The sequence below is a fragment of the Mus caroli genome, chromosome 11 (genome assembly GCF_900094665.2).
Source record: "Mus caroli chromosome 11, CAROLI_EIJ_v1.1, whole genome shotgun sequence".
In the NCBI taxonomy this organism is placed as follows: domain Eukaryota; kingdom Metazoa; phylum Chordata; class Mammalia; order Rodentia; family Muridae; genus Mus; species Mus caroli.
Genome location: NC_034580.1, coordinates 53,745,391 through 53,769,409, shown reverse-complemented (window position 1 = coordinate 53,769,409; position 24,019 = coordinate 53,745,391). Strand labels below are relative to the sequence as shown.

Here is a 24,019-nt window from a genome sequence, read left to right as displayed (position 1 = left end):
ACCAATCAGAAAAGAACGCGGAGCCTTCCTAATTTGCATATGCCTTACCCCGAGATGACGTAATGTAAAATTGTATTCAATCAAAGGGAGTGGTGCCTGATCCTTCATTTGAATACAAGGCATACAAATATTCTTGCTACAGGGGCGTACGCGTTTCCGTAGTGCAACTAGACATTATGCCTGATCCATCCAAATCGGCTCCAGCCCCCAAAAAAGGCTCCAAAAAGGCGGTCACCAAGGCGCAGAAAAAGGATGGCAAGAAACGCAAACGGGGCCGCAAGGAGAGCTACTCCATCTACGTGTACAAGGTGCTGAAGCAGGTGCATCCGGACACCGGCATCTCGTCCAAGGCCATGGGCATCATGAACTCGTTCGTCAATGACATCTTCGAGCGCATCGCCAGCGAGGCCTCCCGCCTGGCGCATTACAACAAGCGCTCGACCATCACGTCCCGCGAGGTGCAGACGGCCGTGCGCCTGCTGCTGCCCGGGGAGCTGGCCAAGCATGCCGTGTCCGAGGGCACCAAGGCAGTCACCAAATACACCAGCTCCAAGTGAGGCGCGGCGAGGGTGCCCTCAATTCAAAGGCTCTTTTCAGAGCCACCCATACAGTCGTTAAAAGGGTCTTGAACACAGTGTGGGCCACTGACGATTGCCACGCGCCTGAGGCGTTCCCTGACACTGGGTGCGGCCAAGTCCGATTTTTGAGCGAGAAATGCGGCGGTATGGCTGCTTTGCCCTTCCTAAGCGTAGAGTGTGAACGACAGCCACAGGAGCAGGCAAGGGGCGTGAGTCCTCTCCCCAAGCCTGAAGTTTCGGTGGGTGAGGTCACAGTGAGGTGGTATTCTGGATGTGGCCCCCTTGGTGGCCTCTGAATCTGTGTTTTCTTTAGCACCTTTTCCATCCTTTTCTGGAATAGAGAGGCGTCTTTAGCCCCTGAAAACTATTCTGACATTATATCATGTCAATAAACCCTGCACTAGCAGTATGCTGGAAACGGGGCGCGGGGAGGTGTAGCACACCGCAATGCCTGTGTGCAGGAGCTAGGATGTAACTAGCCTGAGCTGCCAGCAGCAGTTTCAGTGTTTAGGGGATGGGAGGTGGGAAAGAGTTCCGTTGTTTTGAGCAAGAGTTGCTCCCCTAAAGCTGCGTAGTTTTCTGTGAAGTATTAGTAAAAGAATAATCCACACTCGGCATTTATTTGGAGAATGTCATTTAAAAAATTTTTTATTAGATGTTTACATTTCAAATGCTATCCCCTTTTCTGGTTTCCCCTCCGAAAACCCCCTATTTCCTCCCCCTTCGCCTGCTCACCAACCCACCCACTCCTGCCTGCTTCCTGGCCCTGGCATTCCCCTACACTGGGGAGAATGTCATTTTTATCGAGAACGTTTGGGCAGGAAATCTTACCTGTGGAAAGATCACCACTTTCCTTGGTTTGGCTTTTATTTATGAAAAGAGGATTCGTGATAATTATTTGAGTTGTTACGAGACATATTGAGAATCCTATAGTCACCAGCAGGGAATACTATGTACATTTTATTTTTTTACCAAGTTGTCAAAGGGAGCCCCTCTAATCTGGACTCATGCATTTGGCATTTGGAGGGAGGCTATCTCTGCTGGAACTTCCTACAGTAGCTGGGCCACCTTCTGCTTTCCAGCTTGGTCCACATAAAAGGGTTTTTGATAACGTCATGTGTTTTAAAGTTAGCATCTGAAGTATTTTTATCCTAAGTTCAAGTAACTGCAAAGATACAAATGACAAAGCAGGAATTTTTTTAAAAATCATTTTTTAAAACCATTCTTGAAAATACCTATTGCTTCATCAATTTAACAAAAGTCAGGTCAAAATAATTCTTAAAAAGATATTTCATATTACTCTCTTTGAAAATATCTTTCTTATTTTCCTTCTGCCAACAAGTTACATGTATATTGCATTAACTATGTGCTGCTTCCAGAATTGTCTATTGAAATTTAAACATGCCAACTAAATTATCTCAGTATTTTTAAAAATGGACATAGGGACAGTGGAGAATCGGTTAAAACATGAACCATTTAGTTTTGGTAATTAGTGAAACTAGTCTTTCACTTAGGTTTCGTGGGAGGAGGTGTACTGGCTAGTTTTGTGTCAACTTGACACAGCTGGAGTTATCACAGAGAAAGGAGCTTCAGTTAAGGAAATGCCTCCATGAGATCCAGCTGTAAGGCATTTTCTCAATTAGTGATCAAGGCCCCTTGTGGGTGGGACCATCTCTGGGCTGGCAGTCTTGGGTTCTATAAGAGAGCAGGCTGAGCAAGCCAAGGGAAGCAAGCCAGTAAAGAACATCCCTCCATGGCCTCTGCATCAGCTCCTGCTTCCTGCCCAGCTTGAGTTCCAGTCCTAACTTCTTTCAGTGATGAACAGCAATGTGGAAGTGTAAGCTGAATAAACCCTTTCCTCCCTAATTTGCTTGTTGGTCATGATGTTTGTGCAGGAATAGAAACCCTGACTAAGACAGGAGGGGTTGGCTCGAGACTCGAACCTCAGACCTCTAGGCTTAGCCAAGGTTCTCCACTGAGATGCAGCTCAGTCCCTCTTGTCCGACTGCCCAGATTATTATTTCAAATTCATTCCTGGGCACAGACAGTCAGTTTGTGGCACATAAATGACTTTCCTTTGACCTCTTTTAAGAGGATAGAAATAAGCCGATAGTAAAGGGCATCTTGTCATGAATGCCTCATCCAATACATTTGCTCCTTAGTTATGATGGAAAACATGAATCCTGATGACCATCAGAAGCATCAGAAGCGAGGCCTGTCAACAGGTCTTTCACATTCTGTCTCTTTCTGTGTCTCTCCGTCTCTGCCTGTCTCTGTCTCGACTGCACTCTGTAGATCAGACTGGTGTGGAGTTCAGAGATCTCCCTTCTCTGCCTCCTGAGTGCTGTTATTAAAGGCACCCACCACCACTGTCAGTATTTTTAATGGTCTCAAAAATAGAGGATTTGAAAGCCAGACATGGCATAGTCTTGTAATGGCAGCAGTTGGGAGAAGAAACTGGTGGATCTTTGTGTGCTCAAGGCCAGTGTAGAGTGCATATCAGGTTCCAGGCTATCCAGAGCTTCATAATGAGACCCAGTCACCAAATAAAACAAACAGGATTTGCACTCAAAAAGACGGAATGTGATCCTCTGCGCTGATGCCAAGTGACAGTCAAGGCCTCTGGGGCTTTTGGTACTACATACAGAGCTGCATGGCCAGCCCCTGGTGCCAACTATTCTTTTTTTTTTTTTAATTTTAGCTATGAGTGGTTTTTCCTGTGTTTATGTGCACTGAATTTGTGCAGAAGTTAGAAGAGGTGCTCTTAGGAAGGAGTCAGATCCCTTGGAACTAGTGTAACTGGTGGTTGTAAAGCCATCAGGTGGATGCTAGGAACTGAACCAAGGTCCTTTACAATAGCAGTACATATTCTTAACCCCAGAGACATTTCTCCAGACCTGAGTATCCAATGCTAAAGGAGTATTTACAGTTGCTTCATCGAGACCCAGTACATTACAGTTATACTGTACTGGGTTTCAATAAAATAGAACCTTTCCCTGCAGACGAAAGATGAGCCTAAACATTATTTAGTGCCAAGGGGAGGAAAAAAAGCAATGAGCAAATCTAGCACACAATTTCCAAGTATAATTAATTCTCTAGCAACGCATTTATAGTTGTCGGTAATGCAATGGATTTTTTTCCTTTTCTTTTTTTTTTTTCCTTTTTTTAACAAAAGCTGGAAGTTCTGAAGAAGCTGCCCAGGTGTTCTGAAGAAGCTGCCCAGGTGTTACTTTGGCAGCCACAGCTCAGAATGGGGCATGATCTGTCCTTTTGTAGAATGTGAATATTAAGGAGTAGACGAAGAAATGTAGAAATTTGTCTCTGCTGTTGAGATTTTATAATATAGAAAACCGAGAGCAACTGTATACAAAATCAATGTCTCTGGCTTCATGTTATAAGAGAAAAAAAAAAAAAAAAAGCAATGGTCAGGTGAAACTGAACAATTGGAGAATGTCAGGAATGTACAACAGATATATGAGAATCTACAATCATAAGAATCAGGGCAATGTACATGGCTCGTTCTCTGAGCCTGAAAAACTTAGTGTTAGTGAGGTTGGGGGAGGTAGGGGATGAGGGATTTGCAGGCACACAGTCTGAAACAATGAGCTGGTTATTCCCCACGCTCAACTACATGTTCAGGACCAATTTACTAATTATTAGGGAACCAACCAAGAATTTTGAGCGAGTGGGAAAAACTGTCTCTTTAAGAAGAAATTACCAATAGAAAAACTCGCCTGTCGTGTATGAGACAGGAAGAGGTTAAATGTTGACAAGTGAGTGGCTGTTGCTGGAGGTGGTGTGAGGAGGAAGACCGCCATTGTTCACCAGTGAAACCACTATGTAATCGGAACCTGGGGCAAATAGGAGTTCATGGAAGATGGGCTTCTCCGACATGCAGTGAAGAACCACTGATCTTTGAATTTTAGAGGACGAATAGTTTGTACTATTCTTGCAAGCCTCATTCATTTAATGCAACCTACACTGAATACAACGTACGTAGCTTTTGTTATTTTAAGGGGTCTAATTAATTTTAAAGGATGTTTCACCATTTACTAGAGCTTTGTTAATATATACACATTTATATGACATATACTCTCATACATACGCATACATTGAGATGAAACAAAAGGACCTTTCATTGTTTAAATGTCTATGGATAAAATACCAGAATCTTCACCGGCGGGATTGTTGCTTAGTTAGATCAGGTTGGAGAACAGGAGCTGTGCAGCCCACTGTTAGGCATTTTGAGCAGAATACAGTAGAAAACCTGCTTAAACTGTTTCTGGCCAGAAGATTTTAATTCTGGCAAGGGGATAGAGCAAGATGGCTCCAACAGCAGCAGCGCTGAGCGCAGCACTCTGAGCCTCACACAGCACTCTGCAGGGGGAGGGGAATGGAGAGAAATCTTGTTGCTGACACAGCCCCCCTCCCACCGCGCAATCCATACCAAATTTCCCCAGGAGCCATCTATTAAACTACGCTCTCTGTGGCCAAAATTGAACCAAATTTATTAATACCATTATGAACAAGAGGTATTATCTCAGGATCCCAAGGTCCAGTACAACCCCTCCCTCCTCCCCCCCAACCCCCCAATGTTCATCAAGTGAATGACAATCTTATTCAGGTAGCACGCTCCTTTTTTGAGCTCGGAAGGTGGCTCTGAAAAGAGCCTTTGGGTTGGGGGCGCTCTCGCCGCGCCTCACTTGGAGCTGGTGTATTTGGTGACTGCCTTGGTGCCCTCGGACACGGCATGCTTGGCCAGCTCCCCGGGCAGCAGCAGGCGCACGGCCGTCTGCACCTCGCGGGACGTGATGGTCGAGCGCTTGTTGTAATGCGCCAGGCGGGAGGCCTCGCTGGCGATGCGCTCGAAGATGTCATTGACGAACGAGTTCATGATGCCCATGGCCTTGGACGAGATGCCGGTGTCCGGATGCACCTGCTTCAGCACCTTGTACACGTAGATGGAGTAGCTCTCCTTGCGGCCCCGTTTGCGTTTCTTGCCATCCTTTTTCTGCGCCTTGGTGATGGCTTTCTTGGAGCCTTTCTTCGGGGCGGGAGTGGAGCGGGAAGGCTCCGGCATCCTGCTGCACTGGCTGCACCCAGACGAACAGGCAAACGGTGAAGGCAGGGTTATTTGTCATCTTTATATTTAAATGAAGGCTCCAAAGTGCTTTTATCTGATTGGACAAATATAAAATGTTGTAACTAGGTTACCCCGCTTCTTCTTTCCTATTGGACAGTATCCCAACCAATCCAAAAGTGTATTGGCAGAGGAAGCTCAGGTGTCTTATCTTTGTCTGAACCCTTTGTTTCAACGGGTACGATTTAGCGTCTTCGCCGACTGTGCATCTGGCTGTGAAGGAACAATGCGGCTGGGTCTGATCCTTGCTGAGCTAAATCGCCAGCCATTTCTTTCTCACCCTCAGCTAATGAGGGAGAGAAGCTTGTTGCCTGCTTAGAGGAGGAAATGACAGCTTCCGACTTCCATTTGTTTCTAGTCAGTCTCCATCATTTTTATAAGGATTTATGACCAAATTCCAACAGTTAATTGGGAAATCTGAAAGCAAACTAAGGTTGTTTCACTGGAAGTGTGTGACTGGGTAGACTTTCATTTGGAGAAAGGTATGATACTTGGGACGCCCATCACGTCTGGAGCTGAAGCAAGGGTACCATAATTACAGGACGCTGCAGGTTAGGGAGGTTACGATGCGCTCTATTTCTCGCGCGCGCGCTCACGCACACCATCCCTCCGCCCTGCCCTGCCCCCGCACGGTACTGAGAGAAAATAAAAAATGCTGTATGTTCTCATGGCTCACATTTCAGCATCACTTGGAGAGCTGGCTTTATAAAAGCAAACTGTTAATGTCCTACCTTAAAGATATACGCTGAGTGAGGATCTGAATATTACTGATTGACAAATCCTGGTCTGAAGGTCAGTTAACTGCTATACCTGGGATAGGCAATCTACGTCCTTTGCATCGCCATTTCTTCATATGATGTAATGCCTGTTAGATACTGTGAGTTCATGTAAGTGAAGAGGCTGGCAAGGTGCCCTGCGCATACTTGTGCATAATTTCTATGAGCTCTATTCACGTCGACACGCATTTTTTTTAATCTCTCACCGAAATACAGAGAGAATTATAATCTCCCACATAGAGATGTGGCTGTCGCTCAGGTGTCTGCGGGGTGAAAGATAATTTGGCACTTGGCAGATGCACAGCCAATGCTTGGTGAAAGAACAAACCTGGAAGCCTATTCAGCTGGCTGCTGGTGCCTCGAATGTCTTAATGCTCAGAATCATGAATTCATTTGTCAACAACATACTCCTGGTTATCAGCAAGAGAAAATGCTTTCAAAGCAACACTGTAAAAACAAAAAAAAACAAAACGATGTAGAGCCTGGCAATGGTGGCCCACACCTTTAATCCCAACACGGGGGCATGGAGGGTGCAGATGCAGGCAGGTCTCAGAGTTCGAGGCCAGCCTGGTCTACAGAAGGAGTTCCAGGACATCCAGGGATACCCTGTCTTGAAAAACACAAACAAGAACAAGCAAGCAAGCAAATAGAGAAAAATCACTTAGGGAAAAAAATTTAGGGGTGTGTGTGTGGGGGGGGGTGCGCGCGCTGGACAACCCTCCTATACACTTAATGTAAAGAAACCTGGGGCTAAAATTTGCAACTACTGAGAGCCAAAAGGTTAATGTTAGAAATATCTATAAATAAGAGAAAATTTACAAATTGTTTAAGAATATGAATAGGAAAGGGAAATTTGAAAAAATAGCACTGCTATCAAACTGACATAAAAGAGATGCTCATTTAAACAACGGCAAATGTCTCACCTACTAAAATCGTAGTGGCCTGAGCAGCCTAGTGCACGCAAAAACACTGCCCTACACTGAAAAAACGCTGAGGAAATCTGGAAAAATATACCAAGGTTCTCTAAGCTATGCCAGAAACCCCACTGTTGTAGTCTCCCCAAGCAACAACCATGCTTGCAAGCGAAAGTGAGCATTCAGTTTCATAAATAGTATGTGTTAAAAATATATATATAAAAAGAGACGAAGCTCAACCATGAAAGATATACAGTAGAATCAACTGAGGCTCATTTTTACAATGCAGTTTGATTCTAATACTGTTAAAGTCTTGACTGGGCAGTGCTGGCACATGTATTTAATCCCAGCACTTAGGAGGCAGATGCAGGTCGATCTGAGTTTGAGGCCAATCTGGTCTACAGAGCGAGTTCCAGGACAGCTGGTGCTACACCAATAAACCCGTCTCAAAAAACCAAAAAAACCAAACCAAAAGAAACAAAACCATGAAAAAAGGCAGGGCCTCTGGTAGCTCATCCAGCCTTGCATTTCTGATCCATAGTCTTGCTTCCTTCTCCAGTGGTTGAGATAACAGCTAGCCTCACCTGGCTCATTAAATGATGTTTTAAAGGCTATTTAACAAGTGAAAATAATATGAAACAAAACTTGATAATAAGTACAACTGCATGAAGTGTCCCTTGAAGTGACATAGACATCTAAGTCACTTTCTACCCACCTCGGCAGTGTGTTATTGTGTGTCCACACTGTGTTCAAAGTGGACAAAACCCTGTCTCACTCCCTCACTCCAAGGCCACACTGCAGTGGTGACTCACCTATGGGGATGGGGTGATCCTGAATAAAGATGTCCTATTTTACAGGTCATTTAACATGGTTAAAAAAAAATCCATACTCAGTGGATCTGGAATTGTATAAAGTATAAAAGCTGTCAGAGTCACAATAACTTCCCGCTTCCCGTCCTTCTTCACAGGAGGAAGGTGTGGAGAAGTGAAGCAGAGAGGTTGTGAAGGAAGGGCTAACTCACTCATAAACCAAATAGTATCAGTCACAAAAGACTCCAGAACGACGAGCTTTCACAGGACATACAGAAACCTTAAAGAATGCTTCGAAGGGACTGAGCCATAGGTCAGTTAAATACAATTTGAGCTTCGTATTAATATGCCTCAGGCCCCAGCAACACACACACACACTCATATTACTTCTACATGAAAACCTTGCCAACAAGTGCCTGTCCAATCCCAAACTGGTGTCACTTTTGCCATTGGTCATTTGGCTGAAGATTATTGTTTTAAAGTATCTTGCATATTCCTCCTCATTTGTGTCTTTCAAAGCAAGCAAGCAAGCACACAAATAAACAAACAACAAACTATTTCCTTGCTCCAGCTTCTTTGAATGTGCCGTCCATCGCTCACTTTGGGACACGAGTTCCCACTGCAGCACTTGGCTCTCCGATGGCAGCATCCCGTTATTGATAAAGCAGTATCGTTGGTCTGGAGAACTCCTGTTGTTATTGGACCAACATGTTGGGTCACAGGTGACACACTGGCAAACTGTAGAATTTTGCTTGTGAGAAAGAAAGGAGGAGAGGAGAAAGAGTTGGTAAAGAGAAGGAAGGAAGGAAGGAGAATCCAGGAGAGAGGAAGATAAGAAAATGAGAATAGAAGGCCACCAGAGCTAGCTCAGTGGGTGTAAAGGTACCAAGTGTCACGCCCTGGAGGCTAGAGTCCAATGCTAGTGTCCACATAGTGGAAGGGGAGAAGGGATTCCTAAACGTCGTCCTCTGGACACCAATAAAGCCATACAACATGAATCAAATGTAACTTTGAAAAATTAAGAGAGGAAAATGAAAAGGGAAAAGCTAAGGAGAAATGGCTTCCACGTCAGCCACTAAAGGCAGATACACTTGGGGTCGGCAGTAACTTTAGAAGGGGATATTGAAACTTTTTTTTTTTTTCTTTATTGGTTCTAAAGCCGAGTGCCTGGCGCTGTTGGCTGTTGGTCCACACGTGGAATGAGTTTCTTTGGCATTAATAAGCACCTTGATATGCGGGATATTTTTTTTTTGGTTCTGCTCTGCATACAGTCTTTTCTTCTATGAGCAGGCTCTCGCCCAACCTTGAAGCTGGGTTCTTTTTAAAATTTCCACAATTAATAAAAGTGACACACTATCATGGCTGATGTATGACATACACCCTTGGGAGGGGTAGGGTCCCCGAAGGAGGCTGACGGAGCAGAAGTAACACTTGGCATCCAGACCCCAGTGGGATAAAGGGTTGCAGAACGTGGAGAGCATGTTTAGAGGCTTACCTGCGCCATTGCACCTTTGACTTTGGAGCTATGGGAGTAGGTAGCAGGCATCGTTTGTGAAGAGCTTGCATCCTCTCCTCTCATAAAAGTAGGAACCAGGGTTCATGGTCCTTTGTCCTCTGCAGTTTCCAGCTGGCATCCTTTGGACAAAGGCCTGCCCACCACTACACTGTAGCCTTTCCTCTAGGGACATCTCTGGTGTGGCGTGGGGCTGGGCTGCTGGACAGTCCCTCAGTTCGGGGTACTGTTTTCTCTGATTGGACAACCAAGGGCTCTAGCTGATCATACCCATGAATAGGGATGTGAAGCTGGCTTGTTCCTCTCGCCTGTGTTTGCAGAAGAGACTTCTGTGACCATGTCTTTTTTACATCAGCAAGAGTGGCAAATGACAATGAGCTGTTAAGGTAAAATTTCTCAACCCATGCATCAGCTTGGGGAAAGCTCTGCATGCATCCGAAGTTTGGTGTCTCTGTGCACCAGCCCCACAGGCTCTGGTGACATTTTCTCCCATGCAAGTGATCACCTCCTCCTCTTGCCCTTAGATAATTCATGCTTCTTCCCACTCAGCACAGTAAAAAAAAAGTCTTAGGAGCTGCTGAAGGGGATCCAGCGGCTTTTGAGCACTATCCAGAGAAGATGAAAAACTCCACACTCAATCCGACTTAGAATTTATGAGAATATGTACCTTCTCAAGAGACATAGAATTTACAGGGGGTGGGGTGTAGGGTGGGCCTGGGGGGTGGAGGAGGGGCAAAGGAGTCACGGTGGCTCTAGAGGGAGGGCTACTGGGAGTGGGGTAAAGGGAGAGAATCAGGAATGACTGCAGCCTTAAGCAAGATGAGGTCCCATCCCAGGCCTGCCCCAGGAGATCCCAGAGCCTGCCCCGCCCCAGGGTTTCCTGTCCCACCCCGCAGGGCATACATATCCAAGGAAATCACTGTGGTTTCTAGGGACAAGAGAGAACATGACGGTATGAACGCTCATGAAATACAACAAATTCCTCACCAGGGAACAAAACTGATGGCCTCTGCCAAGCGATAGGATAAAAGACAACTTAGGGAAGTGCTGGAGCAGCTGGTGAAGCCGCTCTTAGGCTGAAAGCAAGGCGCTGAAATCATCCCAGGCCTCTGGACTGGATTAATCCACTTTTGGAAGAATGAATTTGTGGGTTACCACTGGAGCCTTTCTTGTTATAACTGGCTAGCGCTGGCTCTGTCTCGCCTTGGGATGCTCTGAATGCTCTGCAGAATCCCCACAGCAAGATGCAGCCCCTCAGCTTTGAATTTACCAGCTTTAGGAGCCCAGATGAGCTTCTCTATACGTATAAACTATGCAGTCTTTGGTCACAGCTGCAGAAAACCATTGACAAAGCCCCACCTGCTCCTGGAGTCTCCATCTTTCTGGTAGTCTCCTTACAGTCCTAACCACCGTTTCTCTCCACCTGATAGGGCCCTGCTGTGCACAGGACACCAAGTATTCCTTGTCCTATCCTGCAGTCAAGAGGCTTTGTTGCTTCTCACTTGGGCTTTGTCCCTTATCGTAATACACACACACACACACACACACACACACACACACACACACACACACACACACACACACACACACACACACCCCTACCTTAATCATAATTACATATATGTATATATTATATATGTATGTATATATGTTGTGTATTTATTTATTTAAATTCAGGTATGGTGATGGCAACAGAGCAGGAGACTAATCAATACCACTGTGAAAGCTGTCAGAAACAAAAATGGAGCCTCTCTTTGCTGTAGTGAAGTGACTTCCTCTGGGCCTGACAAGACCATCTGCCATCACATAACAGAGATGCTGTAGTGACCTGAAGAATAAATGACATATAGGTTTATAATAACAGTAGTGAGGCTGCTAATATTCATTCATAGTAAGAGGAGGTACCTACATCCCTGCTGCAATGGTCTTGGGGGTTCCTACTGGAGTATAGGTGAGAACCATACTGGAGGTGGGAACCATGGGGTGCAGTCTTCCTGAGCTATCTCCCAGGACATAGAACTTTTTAATAATATTACTGTTAATTCACGCATGATCCCATACATAACCCCTTCCCATGTCATGTCAGTAATCCCAATAAACGTATTGAACTTGGTGGAATTATTTCTTTGACATAGCAGTGCCCTATCTGGACAAATAGGCATGTCCTCACCTCTTCCCAGGAAGTCATACAATGTTTTGGCCAGCACTAACCAAAAATATGTAATTGTAAAGCAGGCATGCCCAATGAAGACAATCTCAGAGGCTCAGAGGGTACTGCCACCATATACATAGGATACTACAGGGAGATTGCCCACAGCTCTCTCGTGGCCACAGAGCCTTGTTTTGGAGCATCTCATGTGATGCTCTCCCCTGCTTCTCAAATGTACTTGCCTCAGCCCCCCTGTTTACAGTGGCTTGTGTTCCTCTCCTGACATGATGCCCTTTCTAAATACTGTTCTTTACAAAATCTCCCTTTTTGGGGGGGAGGGGGTTACCATCACAAATACAGAAAATTGTATCAGACCAATTACTTTTATTCTAATTATAAGGTAAATGGATAGATAGGTCCCTGTCATTCATCCTCTTCCTTATTTCCAGGCACTTCAATCCCCTTTCTGTCATCCAGGCCGGACCTGATCCCTTCACTTCACTGCCCTGTTCATCATCAATATCAGGGCTCTACATCTATCCACTTGATAGTCAATCACTCATTTATTTCAGAGCCCTATAATTTATTCATGTCTAGTCTCCTGTCATTCATCTATGTAGGGCTTTACAAACAAAGCCCCCATGTGCGTTGATCAGCTTAAGGGGATTGTTTCAGAAAGATATAGGATAACGCCAACTCTTCACATTATTATTGCTGTTGGTGGTGGTGACTTATATTTGTGAACACCATAGGTATATTTGAATTTTTGGATTTTTGTTCATTTGTTTGGTTTGGTTTGGTTTGGTTTTTGAGACAAGGTTTCTTTGTAGCCCTGACCAACCTAGAACTCACTCAGTAGACCAGGCTGTCCTCGAACTTGCAGAAACGCTCCTGGTTCTGCCTCCCAAGCGCTGGGATCAAAGGCATGTACCACTACTACCTGGCTTTTTGATTTTTAGGATCGTAAATAATCTAATGAGTTCTAAACATCTGAGTATTTATTTTCACATCTAAAATATTTAAAAGGTAATAGTTATTAGGTAACTGGCTTGATGCAATGTTCTTTGAAGTGGAGTTTATATTTTATTATTAAACAGTTTTGGGTCTGTAGAGATGGTTCGGCACTTAAGTTGCTCTCTCAGAAGAGAGATTCCAGTGCCTATGGATTTCCAGTGCCCACGTTGAGTGGCTCACAGCGTCCTTTAACTCAGGTTCCATGGTATTTGATATCCTCTTCTGGCCTCCACAGGTACCCATAGGCATATGCAGACATACACACATACACACAAACACAAATTAAATCTTTTTTTTTTTTTTTAAGAAAAGGCTGTAGTATAAGCTTAAGCACAGGCTGTAAGAGAGGAAAGAGGATGCTGAAGAGATGACTCAGTGGTTAAGAGCACTTGACTTTGCTGCAGAGGACCTGAGGTCAATTCCCAGCACTCACATGGCAGCCCACAACTGTCTATCAGTCCAGTTCTGACACCTTCCTCTGGCCTCTCTGGGTACTATGTATTCATCTGCTGTGCATGCACGCCTGCAGGCAAAATACTCATTCACATAACATAGAAATAAATATCTCAAAATGTAATCAATTTAAAAAGAGGAAGAGAGAGTCTTATGTAGAAGACAGTAACACACACCCTCAAGTGGGTATGGAATTCTCAGAGAATTGCTGAATTTTTTTTAACTCAAAAGGATAAGATGTTTTTCAATGTTTATCCATAGAATCAAATATTAAAGGCAGCTCATAGGCTATGGATGTATCTCAGTAGGGGAGGTTTTCCCCAGTAGATGCAAGGCCCTTCATTTGATCCCCGAATTCTGATAAGGGTAACTAATCTTAAAGCTCAGCCATTCCCGCTGCTCTGCATCTCTTCCCACGTAACGTGGCGTCAGCAGAGTGCACTGTCAGGTATGCCTTGGCCATGACTGTAGGAGGTGTCGGGGATGCCCATGCTCTGGGTCTCCTTCCAGGTTACATCGTATGTCTTCCCATGTGTCCTTCCTCCTTGCTTCCCATCCATGCTATGGCTTTTGTTGTTATCTTTATTTGGTTTGGTTTTTCTTTTAAGCCAAGGTCTTGTCTTGTAGCTCAAACTGGCCTTGAACTCGATTTCCCTGCCTCCATCTCCCAATTGCTGGGATTACAAGTACAGCCATTGCCTAGGATGCATAATGCCCTGGGTTTTAGCCCCAGACCTCAGTAACAATTTGAGAACCATGTTGGATCTGGCTATGGCCTGGTAGATGAGTGTGAAAGTGCCTAAGTACAACTGATTTTTTAATTTAATTAATTTTAATTAATTAATATATACATAAATTCTATATCTGTTGAAGAGGTTGGCTCTAAACCCCCAAGGATACCACATTTTAAGGACACTCCAATCCCTCAGATAAAATGTTTCTCTTACACATATCACATCTCTCTCTCTCTCTCTCTCTCTCTCTCTCTCTCTCTCTCTCCCTCTCTCTCTCTCTCTCTCTCTCACACACACACACACAATTCTCTTTCACTCACAGACACAGACACACACTTTTATTTATTTATTTTTGAGACAGAGTCTTACTATATAGCTCTGGCTGGCCTGAAACTCACTGTGTAGACAAACTGGCCTGGAACTCACTGAGATCTGCCAGCTCTAATTCCTGAGTGCTGTGATTAAAAGCATGTATCATTATACCCAGCTAAAACATCAAAATATTTACATGCATCTTCCTATTTAATATTTTTTTCTTAGATGACTTATGATACTTAACAGGAAGTGAATACTGTGCAAATCTTCATTCTATTGTCTAGGAAATAATGACCAGAAAAGGGCTGTATAGCTTTAGTACAGATGTGGCTGCTGTCATAGTGTTTGGAGCATATAAATGGCAACATCACTGTCTTAGTTAGGGTTTCATTACTGTGAAGAGACACCATGACCAATGTAACTCTTATAAAGGACATTTAACTGGGGTTGGCTTACATGTTTAGAGGTTCAGTCCATTATCAAGGCAGGAAGCATGACAGCGTCCAGGCAGACAAGGCTCTGGAGAAGGAGCTGAGAGTTCTACATCCTGATCCAAGGCAGCCAAAAGACTGTCTCCCGCAGCTAAGAGTAAGGTCTCAAAGCCCACGGCCACAGTGACACACTTCCTCTAACAAGACCACACCTCCTAATAGTGCCACTTCCTGGGCCAAGCATATTCCAAACACCACAGTCACATTTACAGTTATATCCGCAATCTCAGTCTGAAGAGTCACACATTGTGGATAGCTGACTACACCTGTATTAACACAATATTCTTTAGAGTGCTTTCCTGCAAAACCTGCTGCTGTTCTGTGTGCACAGTGAGCCTCCCTGACTTCATTTTATGTCACTATCTTAATTTGGTCACACTCCTGGTTGACTACACAGGCATCTGCCTACCTAACCAGTTTTATCCTGCTTCAGGGCTGAAGGTATAAAGATAAGTCACCCTGGAAAAGTCTTTCCTGACAGACCACCACCCAAATCATCTGTGGGAGATGGGCAATTATTCATGATGTTGGGGCAGTACCCTGCAGGATGAGTAATCTTACAGGACACAGGGAGTATCTTTGTGAGGATCTGGGTTTGGAGCCCGCGACTGACACCATCAGGACAAAGGTCGTGAGCCGCTACAGGAACCAGGGTGGAATAGAGCTCAGCAGCTCAATCATGGGCAGGGCGATGAGCGACTTCCAGAACCTGAAATGAGAGCGCACAGCTGCCAGGACCTGAATGGAGGAATGCGCAGCTGCCAGGACCTGGACGTCAGAGCGCACGGCAGCCAGGACCCCGCCCCGCGCGCGCGCGTGCCCGGCGTTGGCGCAGTCTGGGTCTGAGTCGTAGGCTGAGGCTCGTCGGCCTTGCTCCCCGGCCGGTCCTCGGCCCTTCTGCGCCCTCTCCGCCCGCGCCCTCGTCGGCGCCGCCGCCCGCAGCCCTGGCGCTCCCCGCGGGCCCCGCTGATGCCATCTGCGCCCTGTGTCAGCGCGCGCCCCGCGAACCGGTGCGCGCCGACTGCGGTCACCGTTTCTGCCGGGCGTGCGTGGTGCGCTTCTGGGCCGAGGAGGACGGGCCCTTCCCGTGCCCGGAGTGTGCCGATGACTGCTGGCAGCGCGCCGTAGAGCCCAGCCGCCCTCCGCTCAGCCGCCGCCTCCTGGCGCTCGAGGAGGCGGCCGCGGCGCCGGCGCGCGATGGCCCTGCCAGCGAGGCCGCGCTGCAGCTGCTCTGCCGCGCCGACGGGGATCCGCTGTGCTCCGCCTGCCGCATGGCCGCTGGCCCGGAGCCGCCCGAGTGGGAACCGCGCTGGAGGAAGGCGCTGCGCGGCAAGGTGCGCGAGGGGCCCCTGCACACTGTCCACCTTTGTGGCTTACCTAGAGTCAGGCTCTCGATCAGTGTGCTGACCTCCTCTTCCCTCTCCCGCATCCCATGGGCACCCTCCCTTCCCCGGGGACCCTGCCATGCCTAGAGGCTCTTGGATCCTGGAGTCCGTGATTCTGCCTTCCTTCATCTCTGTTATCTGTCTCCCGGACCCTGCTATGTCCCTCGAGCTATTATCTCTAGCGCATGCTCTTCCGTCCCCCTTTCATCCCAGGTCTCTGGCCTAGCTGTGCCTTATCTCTATACAACCTTAATCTCTATACAACCTTAAGACTTCTATTTTTCTCGATTTCCCCTCAAGTCCCGATCCCATTCCTCAAGGCCTCTTCCTCCTACCCGGGTGTGACTTCATCGGTGCAAGCCCCGCCCATCCACTTGCTTATGGAGATCTGAGAGTGGTCTGTGGTCTACCAGTTACCATTTGCAGCCCTCTGAGGGGCTGTCGGTCCACCTCATTCAGGAACCTTCTCTGCTATACTCTCTTGGTCATTGCACGTAGCACCTGAACCGACCATTAGACTCTGTGAAGATGGGTTGCAGGGATCTAGATAGAGTATCATCCCTGACCCAGAGAGAGATGTCTGAATAGCCAGGTAGGAAAGCAGTGGTCTCCGCCGGACAGGAGAAAATCGTAGCTTAGCGTGTTTGAGGGTGCTGTTATCCTTATGTTCTGCAATGATGCACCATGAGTCTCTGGAATAGGTTGTGAAGAACACTTTTGAGGTGGAGGCAGGTGGTTACATCCAGGTCCCAAACTGAGGTAGGTACTCTGTCAGAACATGCTGCTAGGGTTTGTCCTATGGTTTGTTGTCCCCTTACTAAGACAGCAGTCTCCACAAAGACCAAGCAGGCCACAGAGAAGTCAGGAAAGTCACTGTCTTAAATCAAGCTGAAACTAAACGGGACCTACCTAAAATCCTGGAATCACACAGCTGACCTTGAATTGTCTGCTGTACACCTAGTTCTGAAGAGGTAGAAGCACAGGAGACCCTTTTAAGAAACAACCGCTTTCCAGCAGAGACTGGACGAGTACTTCCAGTCGCCAGGCTGCTGATCGGGGTGTCCAAATCCTTCTTCCCAGGCTCTAACCAGCTTCTCTCTCCCAGGAGAACAAGGGCTCTGTGGAAATCATGAGGAAGGACTTAAATGATGCCCGGGACCTGCACGGTCAGGCAGAATCAGCGGCTGCTGTGTGGAAGGTGAGTGGGCTCTCCTGGAAATGGGCAGCTAGCAGGGCAGCCAAGCTGAGCTGCTGGAGTTTGGCTGGCTGGACTTGGTGAGCTGAGTGTCCGTAGGGCTCCTCTCCTCTGTGTGCTTTATATAAGGATGATTTGTGAGCTTCAGGTTCCTTTTCTACACAGGACACTTTCTAGTACTCTTGATTCTGACCAACCCCAGCTGTCACCAGTGGAGCATCCTGTTTTCTGGCTGCCACACAAAACCACACACATGATTGCCCTGGAGGCTGGAAGTCCAACAAGCAAGCCATGGCAAGCCCAAGTTGGGGCTAGCTTCCGGTGGCCTTTCTCACTGTGTTGGCACATGGAGAGTGGGGAGGGAGCTCTTTGGGAGTCCCTTTTACTAGAGCACTGATCCCACGTCTCTTTGGTGGGACTAACCACATCCCAAAGGCCACCACTTAACACCATTGCCTGGAGGTTTCAACACAGAGGATTTGGGGACACACAGAGTTGGTACTTAGCAGCTAGACACCAAGATGACATTATGTTACTGTTTGTTTGTTTGTTTTGTTTTTAGGTTACTTGTCAACAAAACCACACATTAGTTTAAACGCTGGAATCTTTTCCTTTTATATATTAAAGTTCATTATAGTTCCCTGCCCATTTTTTTTTTTAAACATAAAACCAAAGTGTTTTTGTAGACTACAGAAACCCTGAAGCCCTCAGATGGTCTGCACCTTAAGGCTGAAGGCACCTGCTCTACCTTTCACAAAAATTGGAAGACATTGAGGACACCTAGTTTTCTACAAGCCCACAGCAATTCCAAGGATAGGTTCTAGAAGATTTAAATACGAAGATGGATCCTGTAGTCAGGGAGGAGCTTGGCCAGACAGCCGTTATCTGGCTGGCATTTATGTCCTTTCAGCAAAAACATTCTTCCTTCAGGAACATGGGTGTCCTCTGTGCTATGTGACCCAGGGCCAGGACGAAGATCTGAGTGCAGTTAGGAGTGTCTGTTTCCAGTCCTGCTGTCAAGGTTAGGCCTCTAGAAGTGTTGCTGAGGGTGGCAGGACCGAGTTTTGCTCTCAGGCTTATCAGAAGTCATAGTAGAAAAGTGGCTGCTTTAAGGCAGCTATGTGTTCTGACAGGACTTTAGTCCCCAAGATTGACTTTGGGAAGCTGTGAATGGGGCCTTCACGTAAGCTGAGCATTGTATATGTGGGTTGTATGTCTAAGGCCTTAACAGTCTTCAGATGAGAAATGTAATCAGAAATGAGAGTGTGTCTGGTTGGTGCAATGCTTGTCCAGCATGTGAGAGGCTCTGAATGTAATCGTGCAAAGCAAGCACCACAGACAGACAGCAGGCCTGTGGGTGTTACACGGATGCACTTAGTGCATAGACTTCTTTCTAGTCAGCTCTTTACAAAGGAATTTATGTTGTGTTAGGTAAATTGTATCCAGTGGAGAGGACCTGCAGCACAGGGAGGGGTGCGGATGGCTCTGTGTTAGATGACCTGAAACACAGGGAAGGAAAGGATGCAGATGGCTCTGTGTTAATGCTGTGCCGTTTCATAGAAGGATCTTGAGCATCCGTACATTTTAGTGTCTTGGGGATGCATTTCCTGGAATCAGTCATGAAGGACAGTGCAGGGGAGACCAAACATTGCCTTCATGGAAGTTCTAATGGTGTGAGAGTCCTCGCAAGGCAATGACCCAAAGAAGCTGTCACATCTTACAATACACTGAGAACATTGGACAGAAACTAGCAGGTTGGAAAAAAGTGATTCATTTGGGCTGGGTGGTGGTGGCGCACACCTTTAATCCTAGCACTTGGGAGGCAGAGGCAGGAGGATTTCTGAGTTTGATGCCAGCCTGGTCTACAGAGTGAGTTCCAGGACAGCCAGGGCTACACAGAGAAACCCTGTCTCAAAAAACCAAAAAAAGAAAAAAAGTGATTCATTTGGGAAGCATAAAAGAAAAGTATCCTAACAAAGTCTGTGTGGCATCTTCTCCACCTCCACTTCTGCCCTTGATGAAATCGCAGTGTAGGAGGAGAGAGGTAGCCTTTGTTCTGCTGCTGTAACAAAATAGCCAGGACTGAGCACTGTGTAAAGAAGGCAAGTTATGAGTTCTAGTAGCTGAAGGTCAAAGATCAGAAGGCTCTGCCTACTGTGTCTAGTGAATGCACCCAAGATGGCTCCCTCTGTAACAGCTAGCTGTCTTGGGAGCCAGCTGGTGGCCTGTGAGACCAGCATCCATCCCTTTAGAGGATGCACCCACATGAGTGATGGAACGCTACAAGGCCCTGCCAACTGCACATCACGACAGTGGGACCAAGCTAATACCACCCTAAGGGATGTCAGGGGCATCTTTCATGTGGAGATTTCACTTCTTGTTTTGGAAAACAGGGAGAGTCTTCTCTTACCTGTGATTTTAGTTTTAAAAGTAGGTTTAATTCAAAAGACCCAGCTTATTTTGAGAGCATAATTTCTTTCAGAGTAGAGGGGCTTCTCTTTAGACACATTGGCAGCAGGTATGGGCCAGTGTGGACCGTTGTCCCTTCCCCCTCTCACCCTGCAGGGGCATGTTATGGACCGAAGAAAGAAGGCCCTGACCGACTATAAGAAGCTTCGGGCCTTCTTCGTGGAGGAGGAGGAACACTTTCTGCAAGAGGCTGAGAAGGATGAGGGTGCTTCCGAGGATGATGAGCTGGCCGACCCGGCAGATCGCTTCCGGTCCCTGCTGCAGGCTGTGTCAGAGCTGGAGAAGAAGCACCGCAACCTGGGCCTTAGCATGCTTCTGCAGGTACCACCTGGGCAGGGGGTGAGCACCTCTTTCCACAGCACATCTCTGTGGTCAACTTGGAGCCACGGTGGAAGAGAGACTCTCCTACGGGCAAGGTTCGAGCCACAGCCCACCTTGCCCCTGTTGTGGCTCAGGTCTGAGTATCAGAGAATAAGTAGGTGGTTGGGAAAAGTAGTTGGAAGGATCTTAGAGCTGATGAAGCTAGGAGATGCCTAGGGTCTCACATGGGAGGGTTTTCCCCACCTTAGGCTCTGTGAGCAGGAGTAGCCAGGGCATCCCCCCTGTCTTCCCTCATCCTCATCTCATGCCCCAAGTCTTGGACCAACACCAGAGGCAGCTTGCTTGGCAGTCAGCCTGAGCTTGTAATGGGGCATCGGCTGCCACCTGTAACTGAGGTATTCCCTTTCCACATACCCATCAGCCGTTTGGGGCCTATACAACCTCAGAGACACAGGCTTTGGACCCCTCTTAGGTGGGTGGTCAAGTCACCTTGGCTCTGCGTGCCTTGTACTCAGGATAGCAGCACTCTGTCTTACTATCTCTACCTGTGTATCTCCCTTCATTTTCTCTGTCTCCCTGTCTTTCCCCTTTGTCTGTTTGTCCCTTCTCTGCAGTGATGATGCTGGCCCAGCAGGCTGGCCCCCTGGAGCGCGAGGCAGAAGGAACCACCTTCCACAGCTGGCCTGCAGCACCCCTACCTACATCCCTCAGGCCTCTCTGCCTGGCACCACCCTTCATCCTGGACAGATCCCCATCTCCATCAACACTTGACAGTCTGGGATGAAGCATCAGAGGTGCCCCGCTGGCCATGCACATAGTTCCATTGTTCAGCAGTGTTTTTCATTTTCTTTGGGGCATGAATATGCTCGGGCTTGTACCTGTTCCAAATAGAGACCTACCAGTCCTGGGATTCCTTTCCCAGTGTGTGCCAGCCCTGCCTGGGACCACTTGGCAGCTCGGAAGCCCCTGCTTCTTGTTTTGCCGTGGCTCAGCTTAGTGTGGCATTCATTTTAGTATCCAGGAACCAAGCCTCGCACCTTCCCCATTGGTGCCCATGACAGGGTTGGCTCACTAGACATCCCTCAGCAAGGTTCTGAGGCGCACCAGTTAGTCAACCTGTGTGTGTTAGTGCCAGAGAATAGGGATGCAGGAGGCCCTGGGGTTTGGCTGGGACCTGAGTGTTAATGCAGTATTCCTCACCCACCAGAGGACCTCTTTCCTCACTTTGGGTCTCACTGTGCCAGGTCCTGGGAGCGGCCTTCTGCTTCGCTTCCCAGCCTCTCTTCCTCCCAGCTTGTGCCCCTTTGGGTGTCGCTGGCATCCCCAAAGTGCTCCCTCCTCCTTCCCACCTCTGATGGAAGGGACCTCCTTCCCTGCAGAAGAGCAGCAGGGTGGCATCCCCAGGCCGCCGGGTGCTTCACTTCGCTGTAGTTTTGGCTTTTGCTCACCTCATATTTTCTCCAATAGGTGAATTTCACAAAACTTGTGACGTAGCGGTAGTGTGGTTGCCTGCAGCATCGTGTGTGTAGATAACTAGTCCAAGAAACAAAACCCGGCAGAGTGGACAGACACAGGTCAGGGGCCAAAGACATAGATGCATTTAGGTTTCAGGTAACAATGTTCTGTCCCCAGAAGGCCCCAGCCTTGGATGTAGTGACCGGCTCCAGCTTGACTCGCAGGTGGGCTGGGTTTTCAGTGCTGAATAAAGTGGTTGGCTCCAGCCTCTCTGTTTCCATACCTCCTGGTCTCTGTCTACACAGCTGCTCCCTCCCTGACCAGGTTCCAAGGACTTTGATACCTTTGAAAGCAAGATAAGCAGACTGTCACTAAGATATTCCAGGTTGGGGTGTGGGTGTGGGTGTGTGTCATCCCAAACCCAGTGTTGGCTGTGGGAGTTGCATCTGGAAAGCAGGATCCATGGATGAATAGAAGGACCAAGAGGAGACATCATGGTGAGAGGACTCTGGCTTAGCCCACCAGACAGGGTCTGCAGAGGGCTGACCAGCTGCGCAGATGCACCCAGGGTGGAAGGTAACAGACTGGTCACATTCATAGCCAGGATGACTGGGTGCCCAGGGTGTAGCATCCTTGAGTCATGTAGATGGCAGCGAGAGCGAGCAGCCCTGAGTAGTGTGCTCCTCAATGACAGAATGTGGTCTCTGTTGGGGACCAGAATGAACATTAAACTGATAGACTAGCAGGTGTGGAGAAGGTCTAGGACTGGCCACCTGGTGGTAGCTCAGAAACAAGCAATAGGTTTGTCCCTCAGAGCTTAGATTGGCCCAAAAATGGTATGGCCATGTCTGAGTAAACACCTCCACCCCCAATGAACACGGATCTGAGACTCAGCAGACTGGATATGTAAAGTGCCTCAAGTTTACACCACAGCTCTGCTGCCAGTTAGTAGCCTGCACTTCACACGTGCTGTCAACAGCACCCTAAATGGCTGCTGCACAGGACACTTCTCAGTCACCCCCCACCCCACATGAAGCTCTACCCTTTTTACCCAGTCATTTCTTAAGATCTCACCTTTCTACTGCTAGCATTTGGAGGAGGGATTTCACGATGATAGCAGAAACCTAAAGGCACACTCCCCAAGATGACATGCTCTGCTCCTCCCCTTCATTGCTGGGTGAATGTCAGCTCTCTGAGCCTGGCAAACTTAGAGGCACAGTGACCCAAGACATCACTCCAGGTCCTCAGGGTAGTGCTTACTTTACTCCATTATAAGATAGGCCAACGGGTTCCTTTGCTAGGGAGGTGAAAGAAAGGTCATGTGGAGAGAAGATGGAACCCATGAGACAGGAGAGATGAGCTGGACTTCATGAGTGGTTCAGGGTACTGTAATTAACTAAAAGTGATGTGTACAAATGGCCTATACAGATGTATCCATCCTTTTGACACTGTCTACACATGAAGTACAATTTGGTGGTGGGCTATATTGATGTGATAAGTATCTCTTGTCTGCACATAAGATGCAGGCAGGATGGATATGGTGAGAGACCATGTCAGCATCAATGGACCCCAAAGGGCTGGTGGTGCTTGTGGGGTGGGAAGTGGAGAAGATTGGGATTTGAGTATTCCAAACTTTGAAAATCAGACAGTTGAGCATGGTGGTGTATGCCTTTAATCCATAGGCAGGTACATCTCAAAAGTGTGAGGGCAGCCTGGTCTACACAGCAAGGTTTAGGTCAGCCAAGGCGGCATAGTAAAAACCTATATCAAATAAACAAAACAAAAACCATCACTAGGCTGTAAGGTTAGAAAAGGTTGGGAGAGCTGGGCATGGCTGAAGCAGGATGCTGAGGCAGGGTTGTGGTCATGTGTTTAAAGACTATGGGGAGAAACAGCAAGTATTTTTGGTTTTGTTGATTTTGCTGGGGTACAAAAAATGAAAACAGCTAGGTTTTAAGGCATATTTCAGTCTGACCTTGCTTAGGTTTCCTGCAACAGTGCTGCCATGTTGGGAACAGTTCGTGGGAGACTTACAAGTGTGCGTGCTAGATAACAGGCCAATACAGCTGCTGGATAAAGAATTACAGGGACTCAGTTCCTGCACATTGCCAGCTGGTCCTAGTACTCTGGTACCAAAGTCCTTATGTGCATAGGTCCTTGTCTATAACCCAGGGACAGACATCTGGTGCTTGACAAATCCTCTAGGTTGCTTCTAATATCTAATAAAATTAGCACTATGGACTAGTTTTATATGGTTTGAGGAAAATGATGAGATCAACAGTATAAAATACATTCTAGATGAGGGGGT

General features: G+C 47.2%; 3 protein-coding genes across 3 annotated transcripts; 2 read left to right on the top strand and 1 right to left on the bottom strand.

The window, feature by feature from the left end:
• Positions 1-98: 98 nt before the first annotated feature.
• LOC110306127 (histone H2B type 3-B) lies at positions 99-606 on the top strand. The gene has a single exon (XM_021178329.2). The coding sequence runs from the start codon at positions 177-179 to the stop codon at positions 555-557; it is 381 nt and encodes a 126-aa protein (XP_021033988.1). The 5' UTR covers positions 99-176; the 3' UTR covers positions 558-606.
• A 4,457-nt stretch (positions 607-5,063) lies between these two features.
• On the bottom strand, positions 5,064-5,684 carry LOC110305686 (histone H2B type 3-A). The gene has a single exon (XM_021177752.2). It carries the CDS (start codon positions 5,656-5,658, stop codon positions 5,278-5,280), a length of 381 nt encoding a protein of 126 aa, XP_021033411.1. The 5' UTR covers positions 5,659-5,684; the 3' UTR covers positions 5,064-5,277.
• A 4,992-nt stretch (positions 5,685-10,676) lies between these two features.
• Positions 10,677-21,993, top strand: Rnf187 (ring finger protein 187). The gene is made up of 5 exons (XM_021175920.1): positions 10,677-10,682; positions 15,666-16,220; positions 17,377-17,469; positions 20,032-20,256; positions 20,871-21,993. Exons 1-5 carry the CDS (start codon positions 10,677-10,679, stop codon positions 20,871-20,873), a joined length of 882 nt encoding a protein of 293 aa, XP_021031579.1. The 3' UTR covers positions 20,874-21,993.
• Positions 21,994-24,019: the final 2,026 nt, after the last annotated feature.